This window comes from Toxotes jaculatrix, chromosome 2 (genome assembly GCF_017976425.1).
Source record: "Toxotes jaculatrix isolate fToxJac2 chromosome 2, fToxJac2.pri, whole genome shotgun sequence".
Classification (NCBI taxonomy): domain Eukaryota; kingdom Metazoa; phylum Chordata; class Actinopteri; family Toxotidae; genus Toxotes; species Toxotes jaculatrix.
The window spans coordinates 4,833,907-4,851,571 of record NC_054395.1 but is presented as its reverse complement, the minus strand read 5'-3'; the positions used below and the strand labels follow the sequence as shown (position 1 = coordinate 4,851,571).

At 43.9% G+C, this 17,665-nt stretch overlaps 2 protein-coding genes across 4 annotated transcripts in view; both read right to left on the bottom strand.

The window, feature by feature from the left end:
* LOC121199043 (tumor necrosis factor receptor superfamily member 14-like) overlaps positions 1-17,665 on the bottom strand; it is a 751,306-nt gene that overhangs the window by 552,476 nt on the left and 181,165 nt on the right. The window lies entirely within an intron of this gene.
* Positions 1,735-17,665, bottom strand: part of plch2a (phospholipase C, eta 2a) — a 165,631-nt gene continuing 149,700 nt past the window's right edge. For 2 of the 3 annotated variants that reach the window (XM_041062132.1, XM_041062141.1), the window contains exons 13-23: positions 17,401-17,499; positions 17,007-17,107; positions 16,659-16,747; positions 16,222-16,404; positions 15,926-16,033; positions 15,531-15,655; positions 14,951-15,035; positions 12,911-13,057; positions 11,845-11,924; positions 8,099-8,480; positions 1,735-4,570 (exon numbers count right to left, since the gene is read on the bottom strand). In XM_041062132.1, coding sequence (XP_040918066.1) covers positions 2,922-4,570; positions 8,099-8,480; positions 11,845-11,924; positions 12,911-13,057; positions 14,951-15,035; positions 15,531-15,655; positions 15,926-16,033; positions 16,222-16,404; positions 16,659-16,747; positions 17,007-17,107; positions 17,401-17,499 — 3,048 coding nt within the window. In that variant the 3' untranslated portion in view covers positions 1,735-2,921. Of the gene's footprint in view, positions 4,571-5,683; positions 5,713-8,098; positions 8,481-11,844; positions 11,925-12,910; positions 13,058-14,950; positions 15,036-15,530; positions 15,656-15,925; positions 16,034-16,221; positions 16,405-16,658; positions 16,748-17,006; positions 17,108-17,400; positions 17,500-17,665 lie in introns of all 3 variants that reach the window. The other variant, XM_041062151.1, reaches the window with a different exon arrangement.

Genomic DNA, 17,665 nt, shown 5'->3' with positions numbered 1-17,665 from the left:
AAAGATGATATCAAATCATTGGAGCCAGATGTTTTCTGCATGTCTGTTATTAGTCCATTACTTTTAGACTGAAGTGTGATTACTGTAACAGTTAATGCACATGTTTCTGTAAGGTTACATAACAGGACAGCAGAACAAGGGAGGTGGAGTTGGATGGGGGTGAGGGGTTTAGCGTTGGGGTGGGGTAAGTGCAATGACCTCACTGATTGATGGACTGGAGGTCCCAGGGACTCAGAGGAAGAAGTTTTTTTTTTCTTTCTCTCGACTCAACAAAAGCTCGATCTTTACTGTAACAGAGGAGTGAGAACATCGGATGGTGTAAAGCAGCCGTTGTACAGTCAGAGTGGCCCTCCCCCCACCCCAAGCAATTCACACAACCTCTGGCATCTATTGTAAATCAGAAATCATTTGTTGTACTTTGTTGTACTGTTTTAGTAGTGTCCACAAAAACCTGTCCTGTGTCTTTGTCCTGAGAAAATCTGAGTTTTTTTTTTTTTTTAGCATAAGCCTACAAAGAAAACTGATTTATCTGTACAAAACCTTGGAAAAACAGGCAGCAATTTCATCTTGAAAGGAGGGACTGAATCACTCTTTGAGAGAAAAACTCTCTCTCAGGCCTGAAGTGCCAGACAGGGGCTTGGAGGTTTCGGTTGAGAGGCCAAGCCATGCCAAATTGTCTAGATAAATACAGCTTTAAAAGGGACTCGGCGGTTTTCTTGGAATCCTAATGAAGCTGTCTTTTGTGTTTGTGTGCTGGCTGAAGCACAGTCTGTGGCGCTAAAATGAGCATGTCGTACTCCACAAAGTCTTACAGAGCTGAGGAAGAGGCCTGGCAGTGTCTGACAGCTCGCCAGAGGTGGCTGTCAGCTTTGGAAACCACAGACTTGACAATGGACAAATCTTTGACTGACAAATCAGTGTACGTGGAGGGACTGTATGGACTCTGAGAGTTTGACTTTCACTTTCTCATTTATGTAAATTTGTTGTTGACTTCAAATTGTTTATTGCAGAATTTATCACTATTCCAGGTTCTATCAAAGGAAGCATTTTCGTTAGCTTCCTCAAAGGTATGCATGAATCCATTGCCAATGCCGTCATTCTACTGTATTAGGTTTCAATGGACAGTTTGTGTCCTGGAGCATACCTGCTGTTTTAAAGGAGTTCCTGTTTTGCCAAGAGCTCAGGTCAGAAGGAAACACAGAATACTTCAGCATATATTTTAGGGGAATTTACATAAGCTGCCTGAGTACAACTGAATTTTACTCCAAAGACACATTTTAGGGTCTAAGAAAGTCTAAGTAAATAATTTTGTAGCTGAAAAACAAACAAAAAAAAAAATCAGATCTTGGGTGGCAAGATATACTGAAGAGATGTTTTTCTCCCCTTTAATGACTGGTTGAGCTTGTCGTCTCTTGTGCAGCCTCGAGTCTTTGTCTGGAACATTCTCCCTTCCTGCAGGGGGTCTGGGGGGCTTTTTGCCAGAGAGGTTGAGAGAGGCGACGGTTGGTAAACACAGACCCAAGCAGAGTCCATAATTAGAGCAGCAAGCAGACCCTGCCAAAACCAAGGCCAGAGGCTTTTACATGTCAGCTTGTATAAGGCTCAGTTTAACTGGTCTGTTAACAACTTGTCTTTGTCTCTGAACTGAGACAAATGTTGATAGATTAAGCGTAAATGAAATAAATGAGCTGTGAAACTCTCAATAATATTAATTTGAGATTTATTCAGGTCATAATTACACATCGTTTGAATTAAATATTATCCTTAAAATTTTGCACAAAGTACTGGCATGGCAGTGCAAACAATACAGCAGGTCGACGAATAAACGTGCTTCGATACAGATCATTTCCATCTTGTTTTAGTACTACGGACTGAAGAGAACAGAGGGGTTCAGACATGATGCTCTTGTGACCACCATCTGATGATCCAAAAAAAAAAAAAAAAGGAGCTTGGAATATTAACAAATCTTCATAAAAAAAAACAAGTCTTTGTAAAATAAAGCACAGCCTTAGGATAAACAGTACAGTGCATAAAAGACATGCAGTCAACTTAAAAGAGCTAAACTTGGTACGGAGTAGTCTACCACTGCTTTAAAGTACAGGATCTCAGTGCTGTGACATGCCACGGATCGGGAAGGTATTTAGCAAAAATATTGGCGGCTCGGTCAAATTACAATGTAACCACGGCACAAAGAATACTAAAAATGAAGACCGCTCGTCCTGCATTGTAGGAATAATTCCTTTCCATTTTTTTTCAAAGATATGAGACAAGCCTCAGCTTTCAGCATCAAACTGTACATTAATCTTCAACATGATACCATGCCATCATTTTCAAAATATAGCGAGGGGATGGATGGACTGATGATAACGCTTTGACATAAAGTATTCATTTTCATCTTAAAGTATATCATTACAGTTCAAGTAAATAAAAAGAATGGATCATTTAAAATCCTGTCCTCTAGGTGTGATCTATTGCTACCGTATGCTCATGTAAAGTTTCAAAAAAATTCTCAAACATGAGAGTAGATCACAGTCAACAGAAACAGCCATATAAAAACTCCTGGTATTTTTCACTAAATACATTCTGGCAATTATCTAACATTTGGTGCAAACCGATGACGGAGCTGTAGCAGGTGCTTTTATAAGAACCTTCCATTTGCTTCAGGACAACGTTTTCTGGATGCGCACGTTACAAAATGGATCTCGCACAAACTCAGGATGAAGAAGAGATTGTTGATGGGTTACTGATTCAGCAGATCACGGTTTCCTGTGAGACGTTGAAGTAATCGGCATCGTGAACCAGTTTTCGGTGAGATATGCAACTTTTTTTCTAAAAAAGATTTCTACTTGAGAAAAACTGGACTGTATTCCAAACAAGTTTCTAGCTGTGTCTCTCACGCTCAGTTCCAAGTCAGCCAGTTCTTAGAGTTTGAGCATGAAAAAGACTTCACTGTTTTCAGGGTCTGGAGAGGACTGGGACTGTCTAGGAGAGGGGGATCCCAGGGGGGTGAGCTGACTCAGCAGGTCTAGGTTGGAGCAGGGACTGCGGGCCACGCAACACGCCCCTTCGGGGTTCCCCCGCTCCTCAATGGGGCTAGCACTACTTCCACTGCCAATGCTACCAGAAAGGCTAAAGCTTGCACTTCTGCCCTGGGCCAGGCCCTGGAGCCGCTGCCTTTCCTGGGCCTTCTTGGCCCTGTTTGCAATGTACCGCACTCTGCTTTGGCTCCTCGAGGAGGTCCTTCGGACCAGGACCTCATCCACCGACTCCTCCTGTGACTCTCTAGGCCTGTTTTCTGGGGCAAAGTCACTAGCACTCAAAGGTTCCACATCTGTCAGCTTCCGTAGCTGTTCTGTCAGGTTGCTGGGTGGCTGAGACTTCTGTGGACTGCCCTTGCGGAGCTGGTCCCTGGTTGGCCTAACAATAAAGCTGCGGCTGATGCTGCGGTACTTGCTGACAAAGTTACAGGAAATGTCATCAGAGGTCAGATCCCCGAGGCTCTTGGACATGGAAGCTGCAGCTGTTGGGATTGTAGTTGCAGGGGATGGCCTGCTGGCTGTTGACTGCTTGAGCCCTTCCATGTAGAGCCGGCTCCAGGTGTGCCTCCTTTGAGTCAGTCTGCTGGGCGAATCCACAGAAGCTTCCTGGGGAGGCTGCAGGGGTCGGGGCTTTAGCTCATCTTCGGGGGACTCACTTTGTTGAAGATTGGGGTTAGACTTGCTCTTGGTGACTCGTAGGGGGTCGTAGGAGACTAATGCGGAGTGGCGGCAGTTGACCCAGGGAGGGTTACAGGTGCTGCCAGCTGTGGGCAGGCTGGTGAGGCTCTTCCTGGCCAGGTTAGGAAGGGAAAGGTCAATGACTGTGTCACTGGATGAGATGCTAGAGGAGGAGGACATGCTGTCTCGGTGGCTGCTTGGCTCCAGCTTGCTCCAAAGGCGGTCGTTCATGGTGGCATCAGTGCACACTTCAGGTACGGCTGACTGGGCCTGTCCAGCTGAGGCTACAGCCACCCGCACATGGCCCTCACTTTTTGTTCTTCTTACTGGTGAGTGTGATGCCACATTGCTAAAAAGTGCTCTCCTGGCCTGAGCTGTCGGAGCTGCAGGGACTGCAGGGGTTCCAGTGGACAGTGCTGCAGGAAGAGGCTCAGACTTATACTCTGCTGCATCAGTTTTCTTCTCTGTCAGAGTTCCTTGGTATTCCCTCTGGTTTGTTGTGGTCTCCATGAATGAATGAGTGCTTCTGTTGGTCTGGATGTCTTCACTGCACTGTGAAGGGATGCTTTTTACAGCAGGGTTTGTAAGAGGGAGTGACGTGGTTCTGGAGAGTGCAGGAGGTTTCTTAGGGTCTCCACTCATCTTGACAGGACTGTCCACCACCCCATTTGAAGAAAGAGTCAGTGGAGAGTCTGCATTTATTGCTGTGGATGGTGAGTGCTTCGGTGTAGATGAAGAGTGATGTGAAAACAGGTTATTGGAGACAGAGCGGATGAAACGTGTGTTCCTGGCATCAACAGAGTTCAGCACAAGAAATGGAAGAGTGGGGGATGGTCTCTGCACTGTGGAACAGTCTGTGGAGACAAAAACAAAGACATTTAAAACCATCATCAATGTCCTTTGTGGTCCCTGAGAGACTTTTGGATGTAAAAGTTCTAACTGTATCTGCTTGAAAACCAGGAATGCACTGATCTAATCTGGTGGTTTGACATCAGCTTGGACCAGTTCACATGAGGTTAAATACAGTTTGCCATTCTATGGTCAGCTAATTTTGATGTGTAAAGCTACTGCAGACAGTGGAAGTCTGTGAAACCAGACGTGATGACAGCGCCACCTGGCACAGGAAACGGGGACTGAACTTTCTGCAGCTTTTGGGGGTCAAAAACACTGAAGACATTTAATGGGTTGGTACCAGCGCCTGAGGAAAAAGACACGCACAAGTGCAGTGGTTTGGTGAAGACGTGAATGGTGGATGATGGTGTATGAATATCAATTGAGAACCGATACGACTACACAAATCAGTTCTACACACAGAGGCTTACAGAATTTAAATTTTGAGTTACGCTTCCAGTGTCCAAAACTTGACAAATTAAACTTAACTCAAATCCTTACCTGAGCCTTGCATGCATCTCATGGCCAGTTATGATCCGTTGTCTGTTTGACTACATCTGCTGATGAAGGCTTTGAGATGCCCATGAAATGTACTGTACCTAAGGTCAGTGCTCTCCATACTATGCTGAGCCAGAAGAACCAAAAATGTCCAAAATATGTTCTCATGGACTGTGAGACATAAGTGGTAATAAATCTGCATCACTGACTACAAACAGACACTGTACAGGCCACAATGAAAAGTGAGCCTGTGCACACTTCAAAGTTTCAGGAATTGTGTTTTCCTCTTGCCCACAGTGAGTGTCTCTGAGTGGGCCTGCACCCTTATTCAATGACGTGAACAGACAAAGCTGGCATGGTGCTCTCATTACATCCACTGGTGTCATTTTGAGTTAGTGCACATATATAATATGTGAATATGTGAAAATGAAGAAGAATATGGATTTCAGACTCCAACCAAACCCCAAAGGTGAGACATATGGGTCAAGAGAGAAACAGGCTGGTGAGACAGAGAGGGACTGATGAGAGACTGATGGGTGAGGTGAAGGTGTGAAGGTTGCATGCATTCAGCAGTTTACCTGGCTCTGGTCATCCCCTCAATTCTGCACTACGAACAGAGAGAGCGTGCAAAAGGGACAGAGAGGAAAAAGGAGTTTAGCAAAACTGGAAAGAAGAGGGTGAATGTAGGCAAAGAAACGGCTTACAGGAAGAGAAGTTATTGTAGCCTGATCAAGAAATTCATAAACAGGATCTGCAAGCATCACATGACTGCCAGATGTCAGCACACATCAGCTCCTTTAAGGAGGCCAGAAAACCTAAATTCAACTCCCTAAACATATTTGATTTTCCCCACAAGATTCATTTTGATAGTAAAAACACTGAAGGCCATCGCATGACAAACTGAGAGGCTAAAGAGCAGTGAGTTTGTGGGGAACAGCTGGTGTTCAGCAGGAACTGGACAAATATGTGATTTCAAGGAAGAGGAGGGGGTCAGTTCCAGATGTCAGTTCAGCCAGATGTTATAGTTTGTGTACTCTAAATATGTGTTTGTTTTAAGACTCAGAGTGAATGTGAACTACTACACCTGTGGATATGACTGTACTTCTTTCAGTACAATGCCGCCCACAAAAGCAGTGTATGTCCTGACTAGTATCAATTTTCATAAGTGTAAAAAACTGTAATGTTACAATTAATACTTTGAAGGAGCATCAGTGTTAAAGTCAGAAAATCGAATGTGACTATTTTAAGCACAAAGTCCTTATTATGAGACAAAGGTTGGATTAGTAATTAGTATAGGAATAAACAGTGTAAATGAAATCATATTTGCTCAGATGAAAAGTGAAAATGGGTCTGACAGCAGAGAAAAAGAAACGGTTTCTTTTGATTTTCAGTCCCTGCAGTCACTGTCCATTCATGCAGCCACTGCTCTTTACAATACACTCTGCAGCGCCCCCCACCCCTCCCACCGAGATTTACTCCCCCAGGAGCAGACTGATTAAGATACTCTCAACTGCTTGTTCATGACAACACTGCAGAGAAAAGAGTTTTGGGCGATTTCCAAATGCTAATTTCTCAGAGGCTGTATTTTTTAAAGTTTTGTTGTGTGTAAGCCAATAAGAAGTTTACAGAGAAGTTTCCTGGTGAAGTGGACTAAATATGCATCAAAAATAACTAGATTAAGTTAAAACTACTTCTATTATCTACCACTTCTAAATTTAAGTTAAAACTTACCACTTCTCTCATCTGTCATGCAGGTGGGTAGTATCAGGTACAGTATTTTAAGGCAAAGAGAGGCAAACTTGGAATCAATCAACTGAAACAGGAATCAGTGACAAAGCTAGGTGGACATTACAAAACCTAGGACTGATCTCTAAATTGGTAAAGATACAAAGAGATAAACTGGGATTTAGGTTAGACCTCAAACTATAAGAGGGACGAATGGGACGCCAAGGTGAGTCTTCCAGGTATATGATGACATCATATGCTACCAAACATCTGTGGTACTGATATGTGTGAAGGCTAACTGGAAGTCTACGGTCTACAGTATGTAAAAGGTCCACTACAGCCACTTACACAGCCGCTACTGGGTTATTGCTAAGGCTGCCTCAGATACATCTTACCGGCAAAGAACATGGGGGACTTATGGCGCAACTCTTCCATTTTCTGAGCAAACAGGGCGTTCATCTCGCGCTGCAGGGTGCCTACGGCCCTCTTGCGGCTGTCGAGGACAGAACGTGGAGGAAGCATAGGAGGCGACTCCAAGCTACTCAGACTGCAAAAGCTGTCACAGCTGCTACTGTCACTGAGCGAGAGACCTTCATTCACATTACTGTTTGTGAACGGGGCAGGCGCTGAGCCGCAAACAGCACCGTAGTTGGGGGGTGTCGCCTGCTGCCACCGGAGGTTGGTCCTGTAGTCTGGCGTGAGGCTCGGTGCTACCGTTACAGTGTTGCGGGAGTATCTACGGGGAACGCTGCACGACCGTGCGTTCCCCTGTGCAGCTTGTGGCTGAGGTCGGATGTGCTGGGTACCCAGAGTTTGCCTGGCTTTGGACCTGGGGAAGGGGGCAGGTTGGAGGAGAGCCTGGGGCGAGTGCTGAAACTGGGCCTCCATGTCAGCCTTGAGTTTGGGGGGAGACTGCTGTAAGTCTGGCTGGGCAGCTAGGGGCTGGGGCTTGGCTACAGGCTCTGGTTGAACCTGTCTCTTGGTTGAAGAGGAGCGGTTACTTCTCTCCTGTCTCTCCCCAGCTGCCATTTTTGACTTGCATGCCTGCCTTTCCTCAACCTGACCCTTTCTTTCAGCCTCGGGACTCTCCTTGGAGCCGACCACACACGTGATGCAGTTGGAGGACATCCCCACCTTGCCTGAGCTGTTAATTGCGACGCGGGCAAACACCCCTGGCTTCATGTCCAGCGGGTCATGAAAGCGGAGCCGACTGGCTCGTTTCAGAGGCTCACTCATGGGTCGTCGCTTAGCAGAAAGTGGGCTCTTACCTTTACCCTCCTCAGGGTGAAAAGCCCCATTGGTGTCAGGACGGTCCCAGGGCCCCTTGGCTTGGTGGGATGCCAGTGAATCCCCGGTGCTGTGTTGTGGTGGTGTGGGCTGGTGAGAGGCGGCAACAGAGGCCTTGTCCCTGTCTTCAGACTCTCGCTCCTCACTAGCACCCTCTGAGCTGTAGTCTTTGGTGTCGATGGTGATCTCTGGGAAGCCCTTTTTGATTTTGGGCTGGCCTTTGGTGGGTGCGCTGGCAGTGCGGCGCAGGAGGTGGGCACCGAACGGGTGCTTACGGCTGTGCTGTGCAGCAGCATGGCTGTCCAGGGAAGCCTGCTTTGGGTTTCTGTGGAACAGCCCTTTTATGCCGCTGACCGCTCTGGCCTGACAAAAACACAACAAAATATTACTGTCAAACACACAATGAATCCTAACAAACCAAAACGAATAAATCACAGAGAGGTCGTGCAAGAACAATATCTGTCATAATGCAGGTGGCACTGGTCCAAGCCGCATTATTGCAATAATACATGGACAGTTTTTGTACAGTGAGCATGCTTAAACAAATTCCATCAATATACCCAGAAATTTCCTGTAATACCACATCTGAATGATCATCCATAGTCTTTAATATGATCATTGTTCTGTAATCCATGCTGACTAGCTTTGAATTCCATTTGGATTCAAAGTGTTAGCCTGTTAGACAATTTGAGCACCTCTACATCTGTATATAGCAGCTGTTGTCCCAGTGCTAAAATATTAGTTAGACAAACAACCAGCCAAAGGCTGCATTTGCCTCTACAACTATATACAGTGATGTTAAACTACTGTGTCCAGGAACTGAAAATGTCCAATTTTCTCCCTGGTGGTAGAACCACAAAAAGACACTGTGGACAGATCTGACAACTGCAAACAGCATTAATGGGTTAGAAGTAGCATAGACATAGATTGCATCATGGTTCATGAAGGCTGGCTTTTTTTCTATTTGCAAAAACTAATGAAACCAGAATAATGACAAAATTCTTACAACTACTTACTTTTTTTTCTAAATAGTGATGTTAAGAAGAGAAAATCCAGATTCCTAAGGATTTTGTTTAGTGTACAACCAGTATAGAGAGGTAACTGGAATATGATCAGTGGCAAAGCTTGCCTATTTTTTTCTACTTGTTTAATATTCAGACTACACAGACATTAAAATGTAATGCTGCATGGACCTTTGCTGTGCGTTTAGATGCTGCATGACACCAGTCAGACGTCACAATGTTTGGGACAAAAATGACACAAACAATGATGAAGACATTCAGACAATGACACCGATGATTGTTAAACTCACTCAGACAGCAATGCCACACCAAATGGATCATTAGTGGGACAAGGCATCATATTATATTGCCTACAACCCTTCATATTACTTGTCCTAAAAAGTTTGAAGAATGTGAAGGAAGTAGATCCAAATAGTCTGACCACTCTGGTGAATGACTGAACATCTCTCACAAGAAAAGCAACAGTACAGACAAAAAGACAAGATGTTAAAGAAAAGAGGTCCCTGGCTGAGTGAAAAAAAAAAAAAAAACAGGAAATGTAGGCTGAACTGCATAAGATGAATATTCAGCTACCAGGAGATGAAGCTAAATAAATTGTGCTCTGCTGCCTGAGGAGCCTTTGCCCTGAAGACCTTCCACCTTAAAGCTGCACTCCAACATTATGAGAAAAACATAAGTCTGCAGTAATACCCAGAGGCAGGTGAGAAACTCCTTTATAATACCTATGTTCTTCTAGTACTGAGATAAGTCCATGTTTAGCCTAGAGGCTGTTTCTGGATTCAGGTGTTGGACCAAGAGGCTAACGGATCTCTGTGATATCTAGAACCATGAAGCTTGAGCTACAAATGGAGTCAGACATCTTGTGGTCTGTTTCTGAGCCCTTTCCCAGCAAATATCCATCATCCACAAAGCACTGCAACTCTAGCTACAGTGGATGTTGCCAGGCATGCTCCATCATTTATAATGCAATTCTATTAAATACAGCAAATGTTAGATCAACAACATGTTGCAATAATTTAATGTATAAAATTACAAAAGAGAAAAAAAGAGAAATACTTGTCCTTAGAGGCACTGGAACTGTATACCCCTGCAGTGCAACACTGAAAAACTCCTGAGTTAAGAGGAAAAAAATGCTCTCTGCAAAAAAAAACAAAAAAAAAAAACCACCAGAGAGAAGTCGCTGCAGCCTGGCAGATCCCCTGACTTACATCTCTATCCAGCTCTTTAATTGGGTAGGTTGATGACATTGGATCTACTTGGGGGGGTCAATGAAGATGCAAGCAGGTCAAGCCATCATAACTCATGTGAAACATGAGTTGGCTTTATAGTTTTTAATGCTTACAATTAGCTGACAAGAGGGATTTGTGCAGGGGGGTGCGTGGTCACTTAGGTGGCAAAAGAGGGTGGAGCATGTGGCTCATGCAAGATGCCGACTGGGTCTCACTACACCTGAGTTTTGAGCGGCAGCTTCAGGGCTCCTAAAAATGTCTTGCCTCTAAATGGAGCGTTTGGAAAAAGAGGGGTCCACTGAAATCACAAACAGACACAGGAAGAGAGCGAAAATCAGAGAGAGGGGAGGATGAAAGAAAGACAGGACGGGTGGGGTGGGGCATAAGAGAGAAATCACAACAGGCAGCACACGGCAACAGCTGAGAAAGAGGAAGTTCAAAGCAAGGACAATGAACAACAGAGCGGTCATTTATAACATGTCTGGAGACAGCTGAGTGCATTGAAACTCAAAAGGAGACAAAAGCAAAGTTTATGTGGTGATAGACAACTGCATAATAATATACACAGTCAATACAGAATAATATCCTTATAGACAGAAACCGTTACAGCACCATTTTCATTTTCCTGAGTAAATGTTTCAGCTGAAATTTATGCAGTAGTGAAGCTGATTTCCAAATTAAACTTTGGGCATTCATGTGTTGTAACCGCACAAATATACTGGACACCACATGGCAAAAAATGAAATGTAATAGGACATCCAGCTGATGATGGGCGGTAAGGTCTGGACCACAGTCAGCGTGTGTGTCCCAAAGATGTTGGATGGGGGTTGATTTCGTTCACAACAAAGTGGGCAAACCATTTCTTTACTGAGCTGGCTTTGAACATGGGGACGCTGTCCAAGCTGTAATGCTAGACTAATAAGATTCCCCTTCACTGAACCAAGGGGCAGAAGAACAAGAGGAAAGGAACCAAAAGTACCACATACTTTTAGCCCTGTGTTAAATGACATGAAATAAACGTATTTTCCTGTGAGTCTATTGCACCATAGATGCTGTCAAATGTACTGAATGTCTCCTGTGTGTGTCTTGGCTTTTTTCCTGTAAATGTTCAGTTCTGTGCTCACACTGCATACTAACTGTCCCTCGGGACAACAAAGTTACTCAATTTTCAGCCAATGTCTGACTTCACTGTGTTTTATCCAAGAATGTTGCAAAGGCAGATACAGGGCTAGGTTTCAATAAAATCTTTATTGGTACTGAAAACGCGTTCACAGCACCAAGTATCAATACCAAAGCTGGCACTGATGGCTTGTTGAGATTCGTACTCTGGATCATATATCTCACCAGTTTTAGATTAGGACCAATTAGAAACAATGAGAATCATCGATTTAAGGCCCAACTGAGGAGGAAAGTTCAACTTTATAACAAAACATCTGATCGCTCATGTTTTCAGCTGGCCCCCACAGTAGCACCTACCTTACCAGTGATGTCATTCACAGCTACATGAACAAAGATGGAAGCCTCCTCCATACCTTCCAAGTACACGTGGCGATACCCTGCACACAAACACATCAGAGACACAGCCACATTATCAGTGAGTCTAACAGTGCAAACACTCCACATTAGAAATGGCTATAGATAAAAGCAGCTTCAGCAACATAAAGCTGGAGTCTGTATGGATTGGACGCAGTGCTACTGTCATGTGACTTCTCTGAGTTCAGGCAACAAAAAAAAAAAAAAAAAAAAAGACAGACATCTTTGCTACAAGCTGTTTTACTGTTTGATCAGTATAGGATTCTGTGGTCTCGGCCAGTGAGCACAGGTTTTACATGTTCTTCACCAAGAACTATTCACGAAGAAGCTCCAGCACCAACATCAACGTCCCCTCAAACCATAAATTGTTGCATTGACACTTGGGATGTCCCTGTTTTTCTGCCAGTATGAGTCCAGTCCATACATATGTTAACCTATATGACCCAGCTACTGAGGACACAGGTTAATGTAACCTGTCCAGTGATGCTTAGAGCTGTAATCCATGGTATGGATTAAATGATGGAGACACAACACGCTAAGTATTGAGCTTTAGAGGTGTCCATAGGTGAATTTTCTCACATTGGACAGAGCAAGCTACCTGTTTGTCCCAGCTTCCAGTCTCTATGCTGAGCTAGGCTAACCACATCCTGATGCCAAACAGACATGAGACTAACAACCATTAGTCGATCTACTCTGTTTATAAACTCAGCTGAAGTTATTCATAATAGCACGGTGCACCAAACAGGACAGAATCATTCCCTCTGATGTACAACCAGTGCAGCACTGATCAATGTTAAAATCAATATATTGTTTCAAAATGCATCATAATAATCACATTAGAGAAAGGCAACAATGCTCCATGTCTGATTGTTTCTCTAATTCTCAGTAAACTGAATTTCTATATCTATGGAGCGATGAGAAACAAAAACACAGCTTTTAGAGGTCACCATAGAAACAGGATCTGAACCTATCAGTTCCATCTAAAAGCAGGTGCTTCATCATGTCTTACCTGGCATCATGCTGTTGAAGGCGATGGTGCGCTGGCCGATGAAGTCCTGGCCGATGGGGTCATGATCCCACACGAGGAAACGCACCAGGGCCAGCTCTGGCATGTGGACCGTAAACACCAGAGTCTCCTCCCACATTGGGTTGAACCCTACAGGACCATCCCAGAAGACGTCGGAAGTAGGGGGTGGAGTAAGAGGATATAGGAGAAGGTGATAAGAGAGGACAGAGGAGAGGGAGGACAGAGAAGGAGGGAAAAGACAAAGAAGAAAAATTGAGAGAAGAGGCAGGAGAAAGAGTGTGACAAGCAAATAATGAAAAGAGAGGAGACGGAGGAATAGAGACGGAGGACACAGAGAGTGGAAGGTCCAGGACAAAGTTAGAGAGTGGGCTCAGCAGTCATCAATTATTCAGTGTGAGTGTGTGTGTGTGCTGACTGAGAGGTGCTGGCTGTGCATGTCTCCTCAAGCTGAGCTCATCAATTATAGATCTGAACCCATCCAGACAGCTCCAACACACACACACACACACACACACACACACACACACACACACACACACACACACACACACACACACACACACACACACACACACACACACACACACACACACACACACACACACACACACACACACACACACACAGCCACACTCATCACATGTCAAAGGTAAACCACAACAAATGACAGCTCCCCTCAAGCAAACACCATCATATGTGGCTCAGTTGTGGAGTGTATCACAGTGTTACAGTAATAATTTGTCTTGGTCAAAATGTAAATAGAGATACCTCAGATTTAATATATATATTTAATATGTGGCACCTGCAACCATATCCAACAGTGACATGACTGGGTCCTGCAGTACACCTGTACATCACTGCAGCAAGTTAAAGGAGGCCAGGTAAAATAAGAGTTTCAGAGAGTATAACTGGACATTTGCACAGACGGAAACACATACATCGTATATCATTTCAATGAATCTGTATTCGTTACTCAGGGCCGGGTCAGGAGCATTACAGGGAGAAATGAATCATAACTGCAGGTACTGTACAGCATCACTTTCTGAATACTATAAGTCTCTCTTAATACAGTGTACTAAGGTCAAACTCACACAAGAGTCCTAAGAACGGGAGGAAGCCAACTAGTAACTGGGACAACAGAGTTCTGACATCAGCTACTTAGCTGGGCTCGCGACCTGGCTTCGACATAACCGTACAGCTGCTGCGTGACAAGATCATCTCAACTCAAAAGGTCCACTCACTACTCTGAACCTCAACTTTACCTTCAGACAAATCGGTCTGGCAGGAACCAGTGTTACGATTTTCCACCAAAGCTTCTGAAGGTAATTCTATCTCATGTTTAAAACACTACAGAGGCACCGGAGCCAGTGGTAAATTACCAAAGAGCTGCTGAGATTGCATTGTTCTCCCTGGGATAACTAGGGATCATATATCTGAAAACATCAAGGACATTTTTCAAGAAGGTTGGTGAGAAATGCATGCTGGGATACTTATCTGACCTTACATGTACAGTATATACCCAGAGTATATGGCTACAAGCAGGAAAAAGAACCTCTTCAAAAAATCTTTTTAAAATTTCCCGTCTTTACGATAACTCCTGCTCATGGTCAGCATAGCTGGTAATATCAGGCCTCATCCACATTTCTTCCTGTACAGCAAAATAACACATTTCAACCACTTGGAAATTGTCCACTTCCAGAAATAGCTTGATTTGGGTGGATAATGTAATGATGTTGACTGGATTATCCCCTGATTAAAGCCAGGCTCTGTTAGGGGAAACCTGGATTAGATGGCCAGTTTTTACAGGAGAAATCGTACTGCTTTCAGTTTGGGTGTGTCGTGTAATCATGTCGAAACAGAGCAGTGTGATGGAAGCTGCCTTTATGCACACCAGGCTTTAGTTAACTCCAGATAAATGTAGACCTGTTGAATTATTTGTCATGACGATCACAAAGACTCAATCAAAAAATATCTTACGTTGATAAAGATGAACCAGAATAATTCACCTCTCCATCAACTCACCGTTATCATCCACCACTCTGGTCTGCTCCTTGCAGCAGTCGACTGGGAGGCCAATGATCTCCACCTCCACGAAGGGATCAATGATCTGACAGAAAGATGTTACACAGCATTAAGGAATCAGAGCACGTGCCAAGACTAAAAGTTCGGATGAAATATCACCATCACCATTCAGTGAAGGCGTGAAAATATTACTGCTCTCCCTGGAGAATTTATTAAAAGAAGACTCAAATGATTTATCATCACACTCCTCTAAAACTCTCTGCGTCACTGTTGACTTTTAAAAAAACTGAAAACAAGGACTTTGAACAGTGTGAGCAGCTAATGTAGCCTGAAGCAAAGATGAGGATCTTCAGAACTCGGGAGACACTGAAGGCTTTGTTCAACTTTTTTTTTTTTTTTTTTTTTTTAAACTTAATTTCTACAACACATGGGTACATTTAATACTTCAGTTGTGGTGCACAAAGCAGTTTGGTAGCAGGTGGTGTTACATATTCAGCCACAGGAAACATTTCACAGACACACCACTGTCCCCTTATCAGCTTAAAATAAAGAACACTACAGTTGTACGTGTGTGTCCTACCTCCCCCCTGTCCCCTAACATCGAGTCTTTTGGTTTGGGCAGCTGTTGTCCACTGATGATCTTCAGCACCAGCTGTTTCTTCATCTGACCTGGTAACGGGTCCTCCAGGCTGGGGTTAAAGGCACCTGCAATGGGCAGAAAGGAAGTACGCTGTTTATTTGTGATCCTTCAGACTGACTTTCTACTGCTATTACAACACTTATGAGTGATTATGACACTGACATTGATATTTTAAAAAGAGGCTAATATCCTCTCCATACAGCTCACATATAACCAAAATGAGCAGGACCACTAAACATACTGGAAGCCATGCCTGACAATACAAAGCTGAAATTACAAACTCCACATTTTCTACTAAAATGGAGTGAATGAGTGTTTTTTTTTTATGTGCTGACCTTCACACATGCAGGCAGGCTTCAGGATGTAGCCACAGTTGCCGTTGCTGTAGAACTTGGCTCTGTTGAGCTGCAGGACCCGGCCCTCCGACTGGTAGTTGAGTGCAACTGAAATCAAAGCAGTTCACTTACTTCTTGTCAGCAGGCTGGATATTATACTTTAATGTGCTGGCTAACAGCTACTGTGGGAAGAGCAAAAGGGTCAGCAACACTGCAGCTGACTGACAGAAAAGAACTGTTGACCCACAGCGAGGATGAGTTCACATCCTGAATGTCTGGTTGGGTTAAGCTCATACCAAGCTGGCAGCCGGCGTTCCAGAAGGGCTGCGGGTTGAAGTTGGAGGAGTCCACGCGGTAAGAGGAAGGGTAGATGCGGGAGAGTTGTCGCTGGTTGAAATGGATGAAGGACGTAGCTTTCTGCTGCATCACCTGGTGGGCTTTGGTCTCGCTGAGAGACGACACCTGCCAGCTACAGTTGGCTGCCAGAAACAACACAAAGGCATTTTTTGTTTTCTTTGCCAGACTCACAAACTTCTTTTTCATTTCAGATTTTATCAAGCAGGGTTCAACTGAAAGAGATTTATGAAGATTTAAACTGTTGATAGATAATATTTTGAGTAAAGTATTCTCTATCAATCAGCTGTTCACAGTGATCTGTTCACTGGAAATACAGCAGTGGGCTTTTGTCTGAGTGAGTTAATCCACGAAATGCACAGTGAACAGAGCTGCTCACCTTGTGCCTCGATGTCATACAGACCCACAGACCGTGTGTATTTGACCAGATCAGACAGAGCTCTGGATAACTTCATGGTCTTCTTCTTTCTGTAAGTTCAACACACACACACACGCACACAGACACAGACATATATGTGTGTTGAGTAGACAGATGATAAATGCTGACAGTGCTTATATACACACAACTTTCTGTTTTCTGACATTCTTATTGTTGGACTTTAACCCTGAAATGTAGGTGTGACCACCCATCCATCATATTCATGTGATAAAATGGGTAATAACAAATACTTCTATCAAAGCTAAAGACAGCTGCTTTTTGCTTTTGTTTAAAGTATGAACAGCATACTTGCTATGGTGCAGGGGGGCACGGGAGGCGCTACTTGTGCTCTCTTGATCTGTATCTGTGTCTTCAAAGCTTGATGTCTTCTTCAGCTTGGACGACTTTTTCTGCAGAAGAAAAGAGTAATTAACAAGTGAGGGACCTAAGACTGGTGAGAGATTATTGTTGATGGGAAAAGTATGAAGGTGTCTGAATTTGTCTTTACTGTGTACCGAGTATGTTATATTCGTGAGCCAAACATCCACTTTGTCACATAATAGCTTTGCTCTTTCTTAACCAAATGAATAAGAAACACCTCGTGATTAAAAGTCAATAACAGAGACCATTTCCTCTTTCTGCCGTGTGTCAAGTGAAGATGGAAGATTGAGGAGAAATGCAGGTGGGAAAAAAAAAGGCCAACCTTGCGTTTAGAGAAGCTCCCCATGAAGGAGCGGCCCGTATGTTTGTTGCTGCTGGGATTAGCCTCGTCCGCTGTGTCTGTCCCGTCCTCACTTTTCCCCTGACGGCAGACAAGAAACTCACAACTTAGAATTATTATTTTCAAAATTTGTGACTGAAAATGAGAAAAAAATTACTAACTAGTTTTTCTTCATCTTAAGTTTGTGCCACATTTCTATCACTTATTGGACTGAATTGTTATTTTCAGGATTAAGATTTGGGATCTT